The 20,646-nt window shown below is 50.6% G+C and overlaps 1 protein-coding gene across 3 annotated transcripts; it reads left to right on the forward strand.

Annotated features, from left to right (window-relative positions):
• Positions 1-9,577: 9,577 nt before the first annotated feature.
• Positions 9,578-15,324, forward strand: CYP1A1 (cytochrome P450 family 1 subfamily A member 1; the record flags this gene model as incomplete). 3 transcript variants are annotated; one of them, XM_081048303.1, is made up of 8 exons in its annotated part: positions 9,578-9,665; positions 11,600-12,646; positions 13,165-13,291; positions 13,378-13,467; positions 13,561-13,684; positions 13,831-13,917; positions 14,098-14,297; positions 14,982-15,324. In XM_081048303.1, the coding sequence occupies exons 2-8, from the start codon at positions 11,810-11,812 to the stop codon at positions 15,053-15,055; spliced, it is 1,539 nt and encodes a 512-aa protein (XP_080904429.1). In that variant the 5' UTR covers positions 9,578-9,665; positions 11,600-11,809. The 3 variants fall into 3 exon arrangements, with proteins under 3 accessions (XP_080904429.1, XP_080904428.1, XP_080904427.1); XM_081048302.1 differs by having other exon boundaries at positions 11,782-12,646; XM_081048301.1 differs by lacking the exon at positions 14,982-15,324 and having other exon boundaries at positions 11,782-12,646; positions 14,098-14,383.
• Between the last annotated feature and the right edge of the window lie 5,322 nt (positions 15,325-20,646).

A 20,646-nucleotide genomic window follows, 5' to 3' on the forward strand; every position in this document is an offset into this window, starting at 1 on the left:
CACTCATAGATACAGAGAACAAATTGATGGGTGCCAGATGGGAGGGAGGGTTGGGGGGCTAGATGGAAAAGGTGAAGGGATTAAGAAGTACAAGTTGGTAGTTACAAAATAGTCACAGGGATGTAAAGTATAGGGAATATGGTCAATAATGTGGTAATAACTATGTATAGTGCCAGGTGGGGACTAGACTCATAAGGTATGGAAATGTCTAATCACTGTGTTGTACACCTGAAACTAATATAATATTGTATGTCAATGGTAATTGAAAAATAAATATATTTTTTTAGAAATTGACTTTCCCTTTCTGTCTCCCTTTTGTATATGTCTCCTCTGGCAAGGGAAACAAAAGAAAAAATAAACAAATGAGACCACATCAAACTAACTCTCTCTCTCTCTCTCTCTCTCTCTCTCTCTCTCGCTCTCTCTAGCTCTCTCCCTCCCTCTCTCTCTGTCTCTCCCTCTCTCACTCCCTCCCTGTCTCTCTCTCCCTCTCTCTCTGTCTCGCTCTCTTGTTCTCACTCTCCCTCGCTCTCTCCTTCTCTCACTCTCGTTTTCTCTCTCTCTTTCTCTCTCTCTCCCTCTCTCTCCCCCCGTCTCTCTCTCTCTCTTCCCCCTCTCTCGTTCTCTCTCTCTCTCTCTCTCTCTCTCTCTCTCTCTCTCTCTCACACACACACACACACACACACACACACACACACATTCTAATTAACTAAAGTCACACTTTGTTCAGGTTTCCTTGGTTCCTGCCTACTATCCTCCGTCCTAGGACCTCATTGAGGGGGATAGCATCTCGCGTTATCATGTCTCCTTAGGCCCTTCCTTGGATAATGTGTCTCAGACTATCTTTGCTTTTGACGACTTTGACAGTTTTCAGGAGTACTGGTCAGGTATTCTGTAGGATGTTCCACAGCTGGAATTGGTCTGAGCTTTCTCTCATGGTAAGACTGGGCTTATGGGTTGTTGGTAGGAAGAGACCGACAACAAGCAGGCAAACAGGTGGATGAGAAAACTGCAGACCCACGTCGTGCTGAAAATCCTTTGTCCTCCAGATCTAATCCCCCACCAGCACACAGCCCTGCTCCTCGCCCTGCTTTGTGCACTGAGAGGCTGACCTCTGCACACTGTCGGTGAGCTCCCTCACCCTCTGGCGTCTTGTTGAGTTCAGTCAATGGAAGGCATTGCATGAGATGGGAAGGTGGGAGGAGAATGAGGTAGGGGTATTTTTTCTCCAGACCTCCCTGCAAAGTCACCATGGTAGGCCACAGCTCCTGCCAGGCAGCTCTCCTCTCCTTAGAGTCTCCCTCTTTCCAGGTTCCGGAAACAGCTCCTTCCTCTTGCCCCTTCAAGCCCAAGACAGTGAGGACTCCTCTCTGTTACCAATCACATGGAACCACACTATTCTATGTTGGTTTCTCTATACCCTTCCCATACTTTGTAAATAGTCCCCTTATTAAACTCCTCAGTGCCCAGTTTGAATGGATCTTGTTTCTTGCAAGGACCCTGAATAATAAACTGGTTCTTTGCAAATTTCTGCTCCAGAATCAATGTCAGCCTTTTCCTCAGGCTGGCTCTCCTATGGTGACAAGATAGCTGCTGCAGTTCCAGCCATCACATCCAGACATGACAAGGGCCAGAGGGACAAGAGTGCATTTCATGCCATATATACACCTTTCCTACATATCATTAGCCACAATCATGTCGTAGATCTGTGTTTAATCCAATCACCAGCAGGGCAACTAGAGCCACAGTGACTGGTTCACACCATCCAGGACACATTCCCTGAGGCTGGGGGTCTGGGGTCAACCTCCCCACAATGCACATAGCCCTGGAGAGGCAGATGGAGGATACCTGGACAAAATTGGGGAGGGCATAGAGTGTTGGGAAGAAGGAAAAGTCAAGGTGAGAAGAATGGCTATTCAGTGTCTACAAGTGGTGGAGCAGTTGGGAAAGGATCCCTGTTGATGAGTTTGTTGAGTGGCCCGTCACTGGCTGGTGGGACCGCCAGGCTGTGCCTTGATAAGTCTGAATGACACTACCTCCCAGGCAGAGACTGGGGAATTTGGCTGACAAAGCAGGGGCCTCAGAGGCCCGTTTTGATGAGAACACAGAAAACATCATTATCAGCAAAACTGTGTTTATATACAAAAGGGCATCACTAACTTGGAAGTTAGCGTGCCCCTGAGCATGCCCTTCGGGAGGTCAGCATTTCCCTGCAGGCCTGCTTTCACAATGCACTGGCTTGGCAAACATTTCCCCAGCAATAAAGGCAATTGCCAACCGGAGCAGCATTAGTCAAATTCTGATCTATAATATGGGTCTAAGTTAATCCCATTTGATACTAAGGAAAAAGGAAAAAGAGAAAAAGGAAAAGGGTCTCCTTCATCTGCACTGCCCTCTATTTAGGGTCAGCCCAGAACCTCTGGGCTACCCCCCCAACCCTTCTCTGGGCAGTGTCTCCGGGTCTGCATCTTTACAGCCCTCCTCTCCACCAACCCAGAGCCCTCTCTGCTAAGAGCAGGTACAAAACCCGCTGCTTGCTGATATTATGGTGGGGCCAGATTGTGGAGAGAGGAGCTATGGCCCACTGAGAGGAACCACGAGGCACTAAAATTGAGAGGTTGGGGACTTCTGGTGATCACGGCCACGTGCTCAGCTGTGTGGTCTAGCCCAGACACTGACCCTGGACAGAAGTGAAGGTAGCATAAGGTGACGCCTGAGCTGGGCCAGGCTGGGATGAGCTTCAGGCTGAGATGAGTCCAGACACAGGCAGGACTGTGTCTGATTGCCTGTCTTCCAGCAGCGAAATGACTAACACTCACTTAGCGGGTGCTGAAGAATGGATCTGGGTTAGGGGGATCCATTCAGCTGACCATCTTGGACCTGGTGCCCTGCCTGCCAAGACCCAGAATTCACCAGGCATCTGCCACTTCAAACCTGGTGTATGATCCTATTGCGGGTTTGACATGCTTCCATTCATTTATTTAACAAATAATTTATTTAACTCATGCAGCCTCCACAATGTGCCTGTTCGCTGTTGATGAGGGATTGATGAAAACAGACAAAAGGCCCCACTCTGCTGGCGCTTACATTCTGCTTGAGGGAAACAGACCACACACAACATAAGTAGTAAGATACACAGTGTGTTTGAAGTTTGTAGGTGCCACAGGTAAAAATCAAGTCGAGGAGAGGAATAGAGACTATGAGTCAGGGGAACAGTTTTACATAGGATGGCCAAGGAAGGCATCTTGAAAAGGTGAAATGTGAGGACCTGGGGAGAGAGAGTTTCCAGGGGGAGGAGCAGCAAGGACGCAGGCGCTGCGGGAGCAGGTGTGCCTTCCACTCACCTCTCCAGCCCCATCCCGCCCTCTCTACTCTCAGCCCAGGAGGATTGGCTTCCATGGGCTGCAATAATGCACCTCTCACTTTCTGGCTTCTGGGTAGGTTCAGTCCATGGACGGACCAGTGGGGACCTTCGGGGGCATGGATAGAGTGAGGCGAGAGTGGGCTCTGCTCTCGCCTTGTAGCGTCTTTGTGTGCTAGCTGCGACTCTCTACGAAGGCCACAGCTCCTCTCTGTAGCCTCTCCATGGCCACCTTCTCTGGGTTGTTTTCTGCTGCTTTCTCTCGCCACTTCCAGCCTGCTGTTTCTAACCCTGGGATGCTGCATTGTCCCTTATTGGCTTCCCTAAAGCTTACCATACCTTTGTAAACAGTCCCTTTATGAAACTCTCCTCAATGGCCTAGTTTCAGGGAGCTTTCTGTTTCCTGCAGGCACGGGCAGGAGTTTGCCTGGAATGTTTCAGGGACATCAAGGGGGCTTTTGTGCCTGAGGAGGAAGGAGCCTGGGGAAGGGAGAGTAACAGGTGAGGGGGTCAGACAGGCCATGGGAGCCACATCTGGAAGGGCCTCACAGGCCACTGAGACTCCTCGTAACTTCCTCCTGAAAACTTCAAGGTGGCCTGTCCTGAACTTGGGGAAGGGACTGCCGTCCCTTCATCAGCTAAGAGCTAGGAGAGCAGATGGGGCACCAGGAACTTGGCCACAGCTGCTTTCTTCCTGGGCATTCCCCATTCAAGAAGCCTCCAGCAGACAGGTGAGAAGGGTGGGGAGTGGGTGGGAGGGTGAGCCCTGTTCCCAGCACAGGGAGGTCACACAGTCTTATCTGAGAACTCACTTCAGACATGAGTTCTCTCCGGACATGCGCCAGCCAACAACCTCTCCACACCACCACGGGGTCCTCTGGAAATAAAATTAGCCTCCCACAATTCTGCTGATGGTGTCATTTTGGGCATAGGGGCAGACCAGTAGGAAGCTATTGGACAGGAGTAACTTCTTAGGCTTCCAACCTGTCCAGGGCTTCGTGGGGCCTGCCTCAAGGGCTGAGGTTTAATCACTCAGAGAGCGCGCCGGTTAAGCCTCTCTGGCCTGCAGGTTTTGGTTATAATTCTTTCAGTTGCAAGTCCCCAAACCCAACTCCTACTAGAAGAGGAGGAGGAGAAGGAGGAAGAAAAGAAAGAGGAAGAGAGGTAGAAGAAGGACAAAGGGGGAAGGAGGTGAAGGGTGGTATTGATTCATGTAACCGAGATATTCTATGGGTGACTTCATCTTCAGGCTTCAGGAATAACTGGATATAGGAGTCATCAATTCTTTCCCTCTCTTCCCCACTTCATCACCCCCTTTTCTTTCCCCTGAATGGGCATCATTCTGAGGTAGGCCTTCTTTAAAAAATGGCCACTGGTAAGCCCAGACTTATTTTCTAATCAGCTTAGCTACCCTGGCCGAAAGAGAACCTCTCTTTTCCAACAATTTTGGAAAAAAACCTTGTAGCGTTCTCATCGTCCAGGCATGGGTCATGTACCAGCCTGGTCTCCTGGGGTGCTGTCAGCTCCACCAAACCTATTGGATGAGAGTAGGGGTGGGGTGGTGCCCAAACAACAATTGAAGTGGTGTTGCTAGAAGAGAGAATAGATGCTGGGCGCACAGAACCCCTCAGACGGCCATTATCACTGGGTGATCATATAACTTATTGTCCAAGCCAGACTTTGAGAGTGAAAGAGGGTACTTTTAATACTTACACTAGGACAACAGGCGTAGACCAAGACTATCCTGGGGAAATGCTGTCACCCTAACTACAGCAGCCAAGAGCCAGGGAGCTGGGGGCGGGGTGGGGAGCTGTGCCATCTGCGCCCTGGATCCCGCAAACTGAATCTCTCTGGCTCTCTGGGCACCAGTAGGAAAGGGGAAGGTTTCAGATCTCGAGTGGGATGGAGGGTAGCCAGGTGGGATGAAGACACATTGAGAGGCAAGTCCCAGTTCTCTACGTCCATTCAAAGCCCTCTCCTCTCAAACTGCCTCACCCCACCTCCCACTTCCAGGCTTTGTTCTCGTTACATCCCGTCCCTGTGTTCATGCCCTTCCCATACTCTTCGTACTCCATGATTCTTCTCGTCCTTCACTCGCCAGAATCCCTTCACCTGCCTTCCTCCCCTACCTCTCACAGCAACTGTAGCATTCCCAGACTCAGCACAGGCTATGTTTGGGGTGTGGCTCCTGTCTCCACCATGGGGTAGAGGTTTGTTGTGAGTCTTGCTATCTCCCCACCTCCTGCCACATCGCCCTCAGCAGTGCTGACTGAAGACTAAGCCTGATCACTCTGGGTTGTCTCTATCCGTCCAGCCCAGGGCCCTGTCTGCCCCCAGCCCCCGCCTCTGTGTTCCTGGTATTGATACTGAGGGAATCAGCTAAAGAGCTTCTCACGCAAAGGCATGCAAACTTTGACCCAGGATTGGCTGTGCAGCTCCCGGCCAAGGTCCTCTCACCTCCTGTACGGTTCTCTGCCCAGTGCTCCTGAGGACACCCTCCATCCTGTTTCGTGGGGACAGGGCTTGGTGAGAAGTGCAACACCTCCTGTAACCCCAGTGCACCAGACTCTTGTCCAGAAGTATGGGGTGGGGGGTGGGGGGCCCTGGCTCAGGGGCTGAGCCGGTCTACCTTTGGCCTCTTGGGGCTTTGCTGGTAGTCTGGGACAATAAATCATGGTGGCAAGAGCCCTGGCCTAGAAGTAAGAAGCTAGAGCTCTAGGCTCTGCTTTGATTTCCCATGTGTCCCTGGGTCTTCTCCTTCTGGTATCAGTCTCTCCAGCTGAGAAGTGGAAGAGGAATTGGCTTAATTAGCTAATGACTTTCTTTGGGGTCAAAAGCCCCTTAGAGATTGTGAGCAAAGCAATGCATCTTCTAGCAAATGAAGTGGTTTTCTGGGTCCCTGGTCAGGAGCCCCTGCTGGTGGTCTTCCAGCCTTGATGAGCTGGTGGCCATGATTCTCAAGAGCTCAAGCATTGATGGGGACCCTGGGGAGCTGACAGAGTAAGCCGCAGAGCAGGATGAGGCATCTGGGAGCGCCTTGATCCTCAATTCCTTGCCACGGCTTCCACACAGTTTCTTTCCACTTCTGTGGCTGTAGCTCCAGCTGGGCCTGAAGAACAGACCTCTCTTGGGTATCACAAAGCTCCGTGGGCTGAGCCAGAGACACAGAGGGTGGGATAAATGGGACAATGCTGGATGGAATGGAAGCCCAGCAATAGCTCCCTCGTCTCCTACCTGTTCTGTTACTTAAATACCACCATGACAGCATCAGCAGTTTGGGCTCAGCGTTACCCTGTCATGTGCCCCATCCTTACACAGCTGGATTTAACACCTTTACCGGTTATTCATATCTTGCAAGGACCTGGCTTATCAGATCAATTTCCCACAGATTGCTTTTCTGTGTTCAGGTATGGAGGAAAGAGTGACAGTTTGGGTCTAGGTCATAGCAAGGGTAAAGTGTCCAGAGAATTACCATGGGCAAATGCTGGAAACGTAGACCAGGAGGCATGTAACTTGCTGTGGAGAGGATTCAGGGGAGCTGCCCAGAGGAAGTGGTGTTTTAGCTGATACCTAAAGTAGGGTAGTTTAGAAGTAGAGGTGGGCAGGCCTGGTAGGTTCTGCTATTAATCGATTCTGCTTTCTATTCAGATCAGATGGGAGCTATTGAAGGGGCAAGGTGGTGATAGGTTGAGAGTTTGCATTTTTGAAAAGACCACTTTGGATCCCACAGGGTGGAGAAAGAATGGAGGGAATGACAGGCTAACAGGAAGAGGTCTGGAAGCTGTTAGTGCTCTAGGCAGCAATGGTGAGGGCCTAGAGGGGGATGTGGCAGTGGGGATGGACAATGTCAGAGTAACGTGTCCTTGCCCCTTCAGTCTATTCTCAGCCCAGTAGCTAGTGACCGTCTGACTCAGACCCACTGTATCTCCATCTCACACAGAGGAAGTTCTGTTTCTCAGGGGGGTGTTCCCTGTCCCCGAGGCAGGGCCGTCCCCCATAAGCAGCTCATCCCCTGGGGGCACTAATTTCCAGCAAAACTCCCCAATCAGAAGACCCCCCGCACATTTCCAGTGCCCCAGGTACTGCTTCCTCCTTCAAGGACCAGGTGCAGGACCTTTCAACTTGCTGTTCCCTCTGCCAGGTGCACTCTTCTTCCAGATATCTGTGTTGTGATTCTTTCCCCCCCCCGCCCCCTTTTAAGTGTGTTTTTCCCAGGACCCATCAGCTCCAAGCCAAGTAGTTGTTTCAACCTAGTTGCGGAGGGCGCAGCTCACAGTGGCCCATGTGGGGTCCAACCGGCAATCTCGTTAAGAGCACCGCGCTCTAACCAATTGAGCTAACCGGCTGCCGATGTGTGCCAGTGATTCTTGATTCCACACTCCTGCTTCTGCTCAGTGTCATTTCCAAGTGAGGACTTCCCTGACCACCCTATCTTGAATTGCAACCTGCCCCCTGAGACTCCTACCCCTTCTCTGCTTTGTTTTTCTCTGCAGTAGGAATCACCCTCTGACATTCTTTGTGCATTATATGTCACCAGAATAGGATGTCAAGCTCCGTGTGAGCAGGAGGTTGTCAGTTTTGTTCACTTGAATATCACCAGCGCCAGTGCCTGGCACATAGTAGGCATTAGGTAAATATTTGTGCAATGCATGAGGTGGTATCTGACTGCAGTGAGAGGCGAGGGGGCAGGACCAGGCTGTTTTCTGGCCTGGACCAGCGGATGGATGGCGGTGCCATTCGTTGGGCTGAGGAGCCAGGCGTGGCGGGTAGGTAATATGGTTAGATGAGGACAGGTAGAGCTAGACACGCGAATAGAGCTTTTTCTGCCGCTTTATCCTACACCGGGAAGGCTGGCCAGGGACCGAGACAGCGTCGGAGGCAGCCAGCCAGGCGAGCTGGGCGGCGCTGGGCCTGCGTGTCCTGCCACAGGCGTGGACCCAAAATACCAACACACGCAGGCACCCGCTCGCAGGCAAAACCCCAGCTCCGCACGCAAACCTGGGTCCTTTGCACCGCCCCCCCCCCACCCATTCAATTGCACGCCCTTGAGGCTCCGCGGCTCTTCCCTCTTCATCCCCGCCTCCACGCCCAGCTCCGCCAGAGTGGCCCTGTGCGAGCCCCGCCTCCTGACTCCCCTCCCGCTTTGCGTGACTGCCCGGACCCCACCTGGGCCGGGGAGTTGGGCGGCTGGGTGGCTGCGCGGCTCTTGTCACGCAACTGCCGGGCACCGCGCCCCGGGCCACGTGGGGCCGGGTTGCCGCGTGACCTCTGCTCCCTGAGGGGAGGTTCCAGACGCGTGCACGCCAGCCTGGGGAGGCATCTGTGCCGGGCGCCCCCGCCTCGGTCCCTGGGCCCCCTCCCCTGCCCGGCCCCAGGGCCTTCCTCTAACCTTGTCTTTGGCCACCGGGGGCAAGCCGCGCAGTCCCCCTATTTTTCTGCCGGGCCAAAGCGCTAGCAACCCCGGGCGCCAAGAGGGACCCCGGAGGGCGGGTGAGTCCCGGCTGGAGCGACCCCGGGTTTGCAGCCTCCGAGAGTGGCCCTAGAGGCGGCGCCGGGCCGCTAGTGAGCGCTCCGCGAGATGCAAGTTCTCCATCCATTCCCGGCCCCGGGTCAGGGGGCGCGGACTTCTGCCAGCTTCCCGGGCTCCGGGGGCTTTGGGGGAAGGGGCAGCCCATCGGCGCCTCCGGCCTTCCGGCCCGGGTGACCTCGAGCCAGGGGTCGCCGCGCTTCTCACGCGAGCCTGCATTCAGTGACCCGGGGAAGGAGGTCATCCCACGGCAGCCGCGCCCTGCCTGCCTGCCCCCGGCGCCCCAGTAGTTAGGGGGAGGCACTTGCACGCCCAGTCTTCCAGTGGGTACAAAAATGAGGTGGAGGGCGTCCGTGCCCGGGGATGGGGGCCCTCCATACCCTCTTCGGGCTGTCCTGGGACGTCCTCCCACACACCCTCCTCAGCTGGCCTCTGCGCTGTCCACGGGCACGTTGGCACAGGGGACCCCAGGTGTCCCCAGCCCGCATCCCTATGCGTGCCGGCGCTCGGATGCGGAGACTCCACGGTGGGTTTCCACCTGTCTCGCTGAGGCCCCCTCCTCCACTTCCTGTTCCCCCGGAGCGACCATCCCGCCTCAGGCCGCCGCTCCCACTCCCATCGCAGCGCCAGGGGGCGTGGCCACGCCCGCAAACCGTCTATAAAGGTGGCAGTGCCTTCACTCTCCCTCTGGAGGTGACAGTTCCTTGGAGCCTTCACTGATCTTCTTTGGGGTCCCTGGCTCCAGAGACCACTCTTCCCAGCTCAGCACAGCCACAGGTGAGTGGGGGCGGCTTCTGGCTTGCCCCTTCCCTCCCAACAAAAGGAACACTGATACCTCCAGGTCTTCCTACCCTGTTTCCCCGAAAATAAGACCTAGACTGACCATCAGCTCTAATGCGACTTTTTTTTTTTTTAATTGGGGAAGGGGAACAGGACTTTATTGCACAACTGTGTGTACTTCCAGGCCTTTTTTCCAAGTCAAGTTTTTGTCCTTTCAATCTTAGTTGTGGAGGGCGCAGCTCAGCTCCAGGTCCAGTTGCTGTTTTCTAGTTTCAGGGGGCGCTGCCCACCATCCCTTGCGGGAGTTGAACCCGCAACCTTGTGGTTGAGATCCCACTGGCCCATGTGGGAATCGAACTGGCAGCCTTTAGGGTTAGGAACATGGAGCTCCAACCGTTTGAGCCACCCTGCTGGCCCCCTCTAAAGCGTCTTTTGGAGCAAAAATTAATATAAGACCCAGTCTTATTTTACTATAAGACCAGATAATATGATATAATATAATATAACATAATATAATATAGGTAGTCACTGGTCTAGCTCCTCAGAAAAGAAGGCTAAGAGTAGCCCTAATGACCAAGCAGTCCAGTTCCCTAGAGGGGAAACTGAGGCCACAGGAAGGGCAGGACTTGCTCAATGTCCTACAGCTAGTACCAGAACTCTAGACGTACATGGCCCCCCTCTCAGGGCCCAGGCTCCAGCTCTACCCCCCACTGCCTCTGAATGCCTTGGGCCTTCTCCCTCAGGGTCACCTGGGAAGCTGGAATAAGGACACGGCTGCCCAAGCTGGAAGCATGTGCAGTCCCTCCTCAGGCTGTGTGATGAGGGCGGCTTCTCGCTGGGTGGTCAGGGTGAATGGACGAGGCAGGTTGGATTCTTACCAGCGGTACACGCCTTATCTAAAAGCTAGCCCTGGCTGGCCTGTCAGAGCCTAGATGTGCTGACCAGGACCAGAAAGGCCAATCTGAGCAGGAGACCTGGGCACGCTGCCCCGGGGCCTTCCATACCCCCTCACTGCCTTCTTTGTCCTCCACTGGGGAGCTCTCAGTGCGAGAGACTGTCAGCTGCTGGGCCCTGGATCCCCAGTCCCTGAAAACTCAACAGGTCCCATCTCTCTTGGCCTCCTAACATCTTATAAAGGCTAGAGGTCCTTGGGGCACCCAATGTGTGGAAGGGGACAGCATGGCACACCAAGGCCCAGCAGTGTCCCCAGTTCCCTCAGGGAGTCAAGGCTTAGTGTGTATGCTTTGGGATCTGGCTGCTCCAGGCAGCCTCCCTGGACAGACGGTATAGTAGTCGAGGTAGGAACCATCCAAGCTCCCCATCTTGGGCAGCTCTTCTGTCGGGGAACCTCACTAGTCAGACTGTGAGATTCTCCAGGTCAGAGCTGGCTGTTCTCTTCTCTGAGATCCAGCTGGGCACCCTGAATCAGAGATCATGTCCCACTCCCTCTCTCGGGTGATATCACTGGAGCCCACAAAGGTAAAATGACCAGTCCAAGGCCATGCCGCAGAGCCTGGAACACTGGATCTCCTGACCTCCAGGCCAGGGCACCAGGAAGCTGTCCCAGTCAGAGCCCAATGCCTTGGAGAGAGTAGTCCATGGATCTGCACACCCTTTGTTTCAACCTGGTTAAGCTCAGATCCATTCCTAATTTCCCTTATGTCAATCTGGAGTTGCAGCTGGCGCCTGGTGGGAGCCTTTCAATTAGTCTCTGCTCTCCCATGATTGGCAAATGAGGAAGATCCAGACTATTCATTCATTGAGAATTGAGCCCAACAAAAACCCCGGCCTGGATTTCCATGACTGGGAACCTCAGTCTAGTTGGTCTCCAGCTGCTTTTAACCTGTGGGTCAGTAGAGAGCTGGGGCTGAGAGCAATATGGCTTTGGCAGTGGTTTTCTCATCTCCTTTACCCTCTCCACCCTGTCCCAGGGTCTGGAAGGATTTCCTAGAGTAAGAGAGAACTAAGGATTCTGGGAGAGTTCCTTTTCATCTATTGATCTGACCGCTCTTCAAAGGGAAATAGCTTTGACCAGCATGCTGACACTTTACGACATTGGCTTCTCACATCTTCCCATCTGATGTCTTGATTTTTCCTCCTGCCCACCTCTCAGCAGCTACCTTACCATCTCTACGCTGGTCATGTTTTCTGTGTTCGGACTCACCATCCCCATCTCGGCCACCGAGCTTCTCCTGGCCTCTGCCATCTTCTGCCTGGTTTTCTGGGTGGTCCGGGCCTGGCGGCCTTGGGTCCCCAAAGGCCTGAAGAGTCCACCGGGGCCCTGGGGCTGGCCCCTGCTCGGGCACATGCTGACCTTGGGGAAGAGCCCACACCTCGTGCTGTCACGGCTGAGCCAGCGTTATGGGGACGTGCTGGAGATCCGCATTGGCTGCACACCTGTGCTGGTGCTCAGCGGCCTGGACACCATCCGGCAGGCCCTGGTGCGGCAGAGCGATGATTTCAAGGGCCGGCCTGACTTCTACAGCTTCACCCTGGTCTCTGGTGGCAACAGCATGACCTTCAACCCAGACTCTGGACCAGTGTGGGCTGCCCGCCGGCGCCTGGCCCAGAACGCCCTGAAGAGTTTCTCCATCGCCTCGGACCCGGCTTCCATGTCCTCCTGCTACCTGGAGGAGCATGTGAGCAAGGAGGCTGAGTACCTCATTGCCAAGTTCCAGGAGCTGATGGCAAAGGTTGGACACTTTGACCCCTACAGGTATGTAGGGGTGTCAGTGGCCAACGTCATCTGTGCCATATGTTTTGGTCAGCGCTATGACCACGATGACCAAGAGCTACTTAGCATAGTCAACCTGATTGATGAGTTTGGGAAGATAACTGCATCCGGGAACCTGAGCGACTTCCTCCCTATCCTCCGTTACCTGCCCGGCTATACCCTGGGTGCCTTCAAGGACCTGAATGAGAAGTTCTTCCTCTTCACACAGAAGATGGTTAAGGAACACTATAAAACATTTGAAAAGGTATAGGCTGGGGAGAGGCAGGCGGGTGGTGGGGAGCAGGTGGGGTCGGGTGTCGGGGGCGGGGCAGAGATAACTGGGCCAGCATGGGGTTTGGCAGGCTCTCGGAACCTCCACCCTGGGGTTTTGAAGCCAGTAGTGGAGGGGATTCCATTCATGGTAGAGAAATAGAACTTTTTCTTGACCAGTCTTTCTATCCAATCAGACAGCAGTATTTACCCTATGCCAGTTGTGGGGAGGAGGAAGAGCTCAGAAGTTCTTCTCCTGGTCTCCTGAGAGAGAAGGGTAAAGAGCACATCCACGTGATAACGATACCAGACTCTATGTCCCTTGAGTTGGGGCTGCCAGTATTCTGAGGCAGGACAGAGCCTTGGACAGGCAGCGAGAAGCTGGGATGGCAGCTTTGGGGGTGGCGGGTCACCTCTTGGACAAAGGTGCCCGGGATGGTGAGGAACCAGGGCTGGATGGAGAGGTAGGTCTGGGATCAGGATCTTGCTCACCTGTGGGCCTTCCTCACCCAGGGCTACATCCGGGACATCACAGACAGCCTGATTGAGCACTGTCAGGACAGGAAACTGGACGAGAATGCCAATATCCAGCTGTCGGATGAGCAAGTTGTTACTGTCGTCTTAGACCTCTTTGGAGCTGGTAAGAGCTGCTCCACGCTGTTTTTCCTGCACCCAACTGCCCTGATCCACCAACCGCCTAACTTCCCTCTGTTCTCCATTGGCCAGGGTTTGACACAGTCACAACTGCCATGTCCTGGAGCCTTCTATACCTGGTGACAGCCCCCAGCATGCAGAAAAAGATCCAGGAGGAGCTGGGTAGGTGGTGGCCTCCTTCAAAGTGTTCAAGGCAGGGGCCTGGCTCAAGGTTTGGGTGGCTCCTTCATCTGTCTGGTCCTGTGTGCTCTGCAGACACAGTGATTGGCAGGGCACGGCAGCCCCGGCTCTCTGACAGACCCCAGCTGCCCTATATGGAGGCCTTCATCCTGGAGACCTTCCGACACTCCTCCTTTGTCCCCTTCACCATCCCCCACAGGTGAGGCCCCATGGACCCACTGCTGTCTGGTGCTGGGCCTTACTTCAGTGCATGTACCTGATCAGGGCTGGTGGGAGGGACGTGGTATGGGAGGCAGGGAAATCTCCTTGTGGCCCTGAGCTTGACTGAGCTGCTTCCCTCCCCAGTACAACAAGAGACACAAGTCTGAGCGGCTTTTATATCCCCAAGGGGCGTTGTGTCTTTGTGAACCAGTGGCAGATCAACCATGACCAGTAAGTTGAAAGGGGGTAGCGGAAATTTCTCCCTCTTCTGAGCTTTAGGACCTCGCAGGGTCTAAAAGGGACAGCGCCCTGGCCACTTGCCTATCCCCTATTCCTGTGGGCTGGGGTGCAACCCATTAAATGCTTCTGAGCCTTCAGGCTGCCACTTCAGCTGCCTCACTCTGATTACAGGAAGCTGTGGGACAACCCATCTGAGTTCCGGCCAGAGCGGTTTCTCACCCCTGATGGCACTATCGACAAGGCACTGAGTGAGAAGGTGACTCTTTTTGGCCTGGGGAAGCGGAAGTGCATCGGTGAGACCATTGCCCGCTTCGAGGTCTTTCTCTTCCTGGCCATCCTGCTGCAGAAGCTGGAGTTCAGCGTGCCACCAGGTGTGAAGGTGGACATGACCCCCATCTATGGGCTGACCATGAAGCATGCCTGCTGTGAGCACTTCCAGGTTCAGTTGCGCTCTTAGGGGACAGAGAGCCCTGAAGCCTGGACTCTGTCTTCCTGGCCCAGCTTCCTGGACAGGCCAGCAGCTGACCTAGTGAGGTCTAAGCTTTGGCCTGAAACCCACAGATATTGGTCTGGCTGATTTTTTGCTGTCTGGCTGTGGGCAAGCCTGAGGGATCGTGCCTGCCCCCTACCCTGGACTTTCCCCTTTGCATCCTGACTGCAGACAGTGGACACTGCAGGGGCCACACAGGCGTGGATGGCACCTTCTGAAGTAGTGCTTGAGATAGGAGGCCTGTCGGGTTGGAAGGTTCTCAGGCCTCTGGAAACCTCTGAGGAGCTCTCTGGAAGCCCCCAGGCCCAGCAGCTGGCTGGCTCCCTATGGAGGCTGACTGGCTTGAGAAACACTGAGAACAAACCATACCAGAATCTGTCCAACCTCTTTGCCGATCGGGAACCATCAAGAGTGAAGGGAATAGGCAGCCCAGGAGACCGACACAGAGGTGGTCTCCCCGCTTAGACAAAGCCGAGCAATCTGACCACACTGGTCTGGGACACTGCCTAGGGGGCCTGACGTCCTCTGTGCAGGCAGTCGCAGAGCTGCTTCCTGACCTTCCTAGGCCTCGTTCCTGCCCGGGAGGAGCAAAGAGCAGAGGGGTCCCATATCCAGGCACCGTCACCAGATCGGGAGTGAGTGTGGTAATCCAGTCATCTTCTACTGGTCTCCTTTCTCTATGCCCTGTATTAACACGTCTTTTTAAAATGTTTGTATGCAAGGAGCTTTTCATTTTAACCTGCATTTATATTTGCATGTTTGCATTTATCATGTAAGAGCTTAAGAACAATTTATTGAATGCGATAGAAAATTCATGCCCACGTGTCCAGAAACGTGTAGGAAACATCTTCCTGAGCTAAATAAAGATATTATCCAGAAGTCCTCTAGGTGGAGGCTTCTGCATGGTGAATGAAGCTATCGTTCATCCACATTCCCGCCCCGTGCCCAATGTTGTAACGAGTTTCACTGTGGGAAGAAGAGGAGGCGGCGGAGAGGAGGCGAAGCCACTGCTCTGGCCAGCTCACACGCGGGCTGGGGACACTGCCTCCCTCCCTCTCTAACCGACCACATACTGATGGGCAGCACTTTCTGGACCAGGCACTGGAGGATCAAGTGGATAAAGGCTGGCCCCTGCCTTTGAGAGCTTCCTAAGTTGCTTGGGGAAACCAACTCAAACACATTCTCCTACCCATTGTGATCAGGGCTGTCCCAGGCGGACGCTTATGGCAGGGGGAGGCCCAGAGCTGGGTGGGGCTGGGTGGGTGGGGTGAGGGTACTGGGAGAGGGTGCTGGGTTTGGGGGACAGCTGTGCCATGCAGGGAGAGAGACTGTCTCACTTGGGTCCAACAGATAGGCCCTGGTCAGTGCAGGGGGAGGAAAGGTTCTCAGCTCAGAGTTGTAGTCTGTTCCTTACTAGTCACGCCTGGCTCAGGCCCTGCAGCCATATGAGAACCCAAGGCGGGTCACAGATGGAGAACAAAGTCTTTGATTGTCGAGCCCCCAAAACAGACTGTGGCCCAGATCTCAAAGCTGAAAGCCCCTGTCCTTCTGGGATGGCAGAGAGTGGCACCAAGTAGGGGTAGAGTCTAGACCCACATAGCCAGTAGCTGTTCTGACTAAGGGATCGAGAGGAAATGCATCTTGGGATGTGACCCCCAGCCCAGCTTTCTTCCTGAAGCATTGTGTGGTGGCCAGCAGTTACCCTTTGTGCACTGTGCTTTCTGGCGAGGGTAGATAGCTTCCACTCAACAGGGGTTTCAGGCCACCGCAAGGAATGAGCCAAAGTCAGTGCGGGCAGCCTCTTTTTGGAGAGAGACGACAAATTTGGTACCCAATCATTCTTGTACTGGTTTATTTTTTTACTTAAAAACTGACTTGTATCATATGCTATAACATAGGGGAGCCTAGAGAAGCTAGGCACAAAAGGCCACATATTCTATGATTCCATTTATATGAAATGTCCTGAACAGGCAAATCCAGAGAGACAGGAAGTACATTAGTGGTCACCAGGGGCTGGGGCGGGAGGAGTAGAAGGTGCAGGGTTTCTTTTAGGGGGTGATAGAAATATTCTGAAATTTGATAATGGTGATGGTTATATAACTTCTTCAATATACTAAAAACCACCGAGTTATGCAGTTTAAAATAATTAAAACACTGAAAAAAGAAAATGTTTACCAACCTTTTTTGTAAAAAAAGTGAGAGAGGAATGGGGATAACATATGCACAATAATTTATGTAACTGTTCTCAGTAATCATAGTGGTATTAGTAATACTACTATTTCTATTTTGAGACTATAGTGTAATGTGGGATAAAACAAATAAGTAATTAATAATGAGACTATTCTAATTCATCATCCCCTGTATCCTTGAGAACCAGAATTTTTGATCTAGAAAAATGAAAGAGATATAGATTTAATACAGAAAAGGTTAAGATAAAAAATGTAAGACAATTTGAGTGTCAATAATAAATTCCATTAGTTAAAACCCACCAAATATGTTTGTATCTATCGGGTGGCCAGTTGACTCAGTGGTGGGAGCGCAGTGCTCATAACACCAAGGTCGCCGGTTCAATCCCCACCTGGGCCAGTGAGCTGCGGCCTCCGCAACTAGATTGAACACAACAACTTGACTTGGAGCTGATGGGTCCTGGAAAAACACACTGTTCCCCAATGTTCAAATTTTTTATTTTTTAAATAAAAAATTTAAAAAGTATATGTTTGTATCTACAAGTTCATAAGGATATTTTTAAAAATGTGCTGGTTACCTTGAGAGGAACGAATTCACTATCTTGAAAGATGAAAACCCAGCGTTTATCCTGCCTTTCCTACATGAACTATATCTATAGATAAACTAATAGTAGATGAGAAGTATCTCTTAATAAAAGGATTCCAATTAATAAGTTCAAAAGAAATAATAGAATTAGAATGTCACTATTTTGCAACACCAATAAATGAATGGATCTGGGCATGGCACCCAACAACTGCTAACATCACAAAAGCAGAGAAAGCCAGACATATACTTCCTGATGAAAGAACCCAACACTGCCTATGGGGTTGCAAGGGACTGAACCAGAATCCGACCAAGCCTCTGGGTCCAGCTGCCAATTTGCAATAAACCCAGAGAATAAAGAAACACGTTGAACAGAAAAATAAGTGTGTAATCAGTAAAATTCAGACTTTAGGAAACTCTAGGTCTAAAGGCCTAGGTTCCTCAACAAATAATTGTAGGGGGGAAAAAGGGATGGAGGGGAAACTTGTAGATTAAAAGAAACTTAAAAGATATATCAAATTTTAAGAAATGAATAATACACATTTGGTGACAAATCTATGAAGAACAAGGAAATGATTACTATAAGAGTCCGGAGAATGGGTACCTTTGGGGGGAGGGAGTGGGTTACAATTGAAATGGGACATGTGGAGGGCTTCTAGGACGGTTGATAGTATTTCTTAACCTGGGTGTGGTTACAAGAACGCTTATTTTATAAAAATTAAGGAAACATATAAACAACTTGTATTGCTCTTTGCTTTTAAGAAATATAATTCATATGTTGTCAGTGCCCTTCAGCCAAAGAGCATGAAGAACATACCTGTAGTTAGACAAGTTGGGTTCATTATTTATTGCAGTGGGGAAGTGTAGGACAGCTCAATACGAGGATGTTAGAAAGAACTTATTATAGGATTTGGGTTTTGGTTGAGAGATTTAGAGGATGGTCAGCTGTAGAGTGGATGCTGTCAGAAAATGGGGACACTTCTATGTTTGGGTATTTGGCGGGTAGCTCGATGACCTTGTTTTTACCTGTGCTTAGATGAAACTATGAAGTAGCCTTGTTTTTTTCCATTTTAAAAAAATTTTGGCAAAATACACACAACATAAAATTTACCATTACCCATTTTACAGGTAACTGGTATTAATACACTCCTAATGTTATGTGATCATCATTACCATCCACCCCCATAGCTCTTTCCCTCCTGTAACACCAAAACTGTACCCATTAAACTATTCCCCTCTCCCCTTAGCCATTCTACTTCTGTCTCTCTGAAAGTGGACTTATTTTGTTTCATTTTATCAAGTTCTCAGAATAACCTTGTATGAGATTCGTGTTCTGTAAGAAAAGAACTGGAGAATAAAGTGGCCTATGAGCATCAGACCAGCTTGTAATAATACTGAGGTCTAGCTGTGAGCATCACAGCAGTTCCAGGGATCGGGGGCTCTTCTTTCTGAGACCTCCTTTTTGGTCAAGTACAGATAAAGTTAGTTGGCAGAATATTCATCCGTTATATCCAGATTTTCACCACTGCTTATGGTTTTGCTGATGAAGATCAATTTGCTGATCTTAAAAAGAGCACCCACTTCTATAATTGAAGGTAGTCTATAGTTGAACCAAGATTAATCTTTTCTTCTTCTGTTGTAGGATGAATTATTGGACCATCTGATGTGCCAATGGCTGACTCACGAGTAGTGCCCTACTGGATTTAAGATTCTGACAGGCTTTTAGGCCAATTGTAACAAAGGCAATTATCAGAATCAAAATGACTGTTAGTCTTTTGCTAGGTCTGGAAGCCAAGGACCTAGATAATTAAATCCAGGCAATCAAACCATGTCCCAGAATTCAGCTGGGCCTTTTAGAGTCAGGTGACTTCTTAATGTTTTCCCTGGAGTATTTACTTAGGGAAGTAGTATTTGCTATAGCCCGGATTTCCCCTGGGTTGACCAAGAGGAAATCACAGTCTATGTGATTGTCTGTGACAAGTCTAATTAATGAATTTAGGTTAGTTTATTGGGCTTTCAGATCAGAAGTGGGGTCATACGTGATTTCCGGTAGGTCAGAGACAACTTTGAACTTTTCTAGTTGTACTGTTCCCACTGTGGGAATTGTAGCTGGCACGAAAAGGGAATCGGTTATCCCTTGCAGAAGTTCTCCTAAATAATCTGTGCTTACCTCACTTTGGAGATTTCTGAGTGTCTTTTTAAGGAAGCATACTTCATGTCTGTGAAAAGAAGCACTCATGCATTGCTGGTGTAAAATGATGTCACTGTTTTGGAAAACAGCTCCTTAAAAAGTTAAACATAGAGTTACCAGGTGACCCAGAAATTCCACTCTTATGTACATAACCAAGAAAATTGAAATATATGTCCATGCAAATACTTGCTCATGAATGTTTATAACAGTGTTATTCATAATAGCCAAAAAAGTAGAAATAATCCAAACATTCATCACCCAATGAATGGATAAACAAAATGTGGTCTATCCATAGTGGAATATTATTCAGCCACAAAAAAGGAATGAAGCACTGATACATGCTGTAACACGGATGAGCCTTGAAAACGTTATGCTAAATGAAAGAAGCCAAACCACATTATATGAAGTTCATGTATTATGTGATTCAATTTACTATATATGAAATGTCCAGAATAGGCAAGTCCATGGAGAAAGACAGCAGATTAGTGGTTTCCAGGGACAGAGGGGAAGGAGAAATGTAGAATGAATGCTAATGTGTACAGAGTTTCTTTTTGGGGTGAGGAAAATGCTCTGGAATTAGTGGTGATGGTTGCAACTTCTTAACTAGAGTAAAAACCACTGAATTGGACACTTTAAAAGGGTGAATATTATATTTCAATTTCAATTTTTAAAATCACACCAGGGACCAGGAGGCCAGAATAAGCCAGACTTACAGAATGTAAGTACACCATTGGTCTACAAGCCAATCTGAATCTTTTCCTCTTCTGTTAGAACCAATCAGAATCCTCTGTGCATAGTCAGTGTTAACATATGTAAGACTGGCTGAAACATTATTTGGGAAAAATGGTATTTCCAAATGAATGCAGGTCTCTATTGCTTAGCAAGTTTAATAAATTCAGCTTTGTCTTTCAGTTGGTCTCCTTTTTTTTTTAACAGTTTGAGCTTTATCAAAATGAAGGCCCCACATGGTGGCAGCCACCCAGGACCCTCAATTCTGGAGCACTCAATTCTGACCTGTTGTGTGCCCTTGATGGATAACTTCCAGTTTGCTGCTGGGTATGTCTCAAGGACAATATTGACCTTCAAGTGTTACTGCTGAGTTCTCCTCGCTGTATTTTGTTATCCTAGGATACACTAGCCTCCTTTGTGATTCTCTGTTTGGTTAACATTTTGTGGAGAGTTCATTAGGCAACCCTTTACTAAATGTGTTTATTCTCTGTTATTTTTACTTGACTTGTCAAATGTTTTTTTTCTTGTTGTTGCTGTTCCT

The sequence above is a fragment of the Rhinolophus hipposideros genome (assembly GCF_964194185.1).
Source record: "Rhinolophus hipposideros genome assembly, chromosome: 5".
In the NCBI taxonomy this organism is placed as follows: Eukaryota; Metazoa; Chordata; class Mammalia; order Chiroptera; family Rhinolophidae; genus Rhinolophus; species Rhinolophus hipposideros.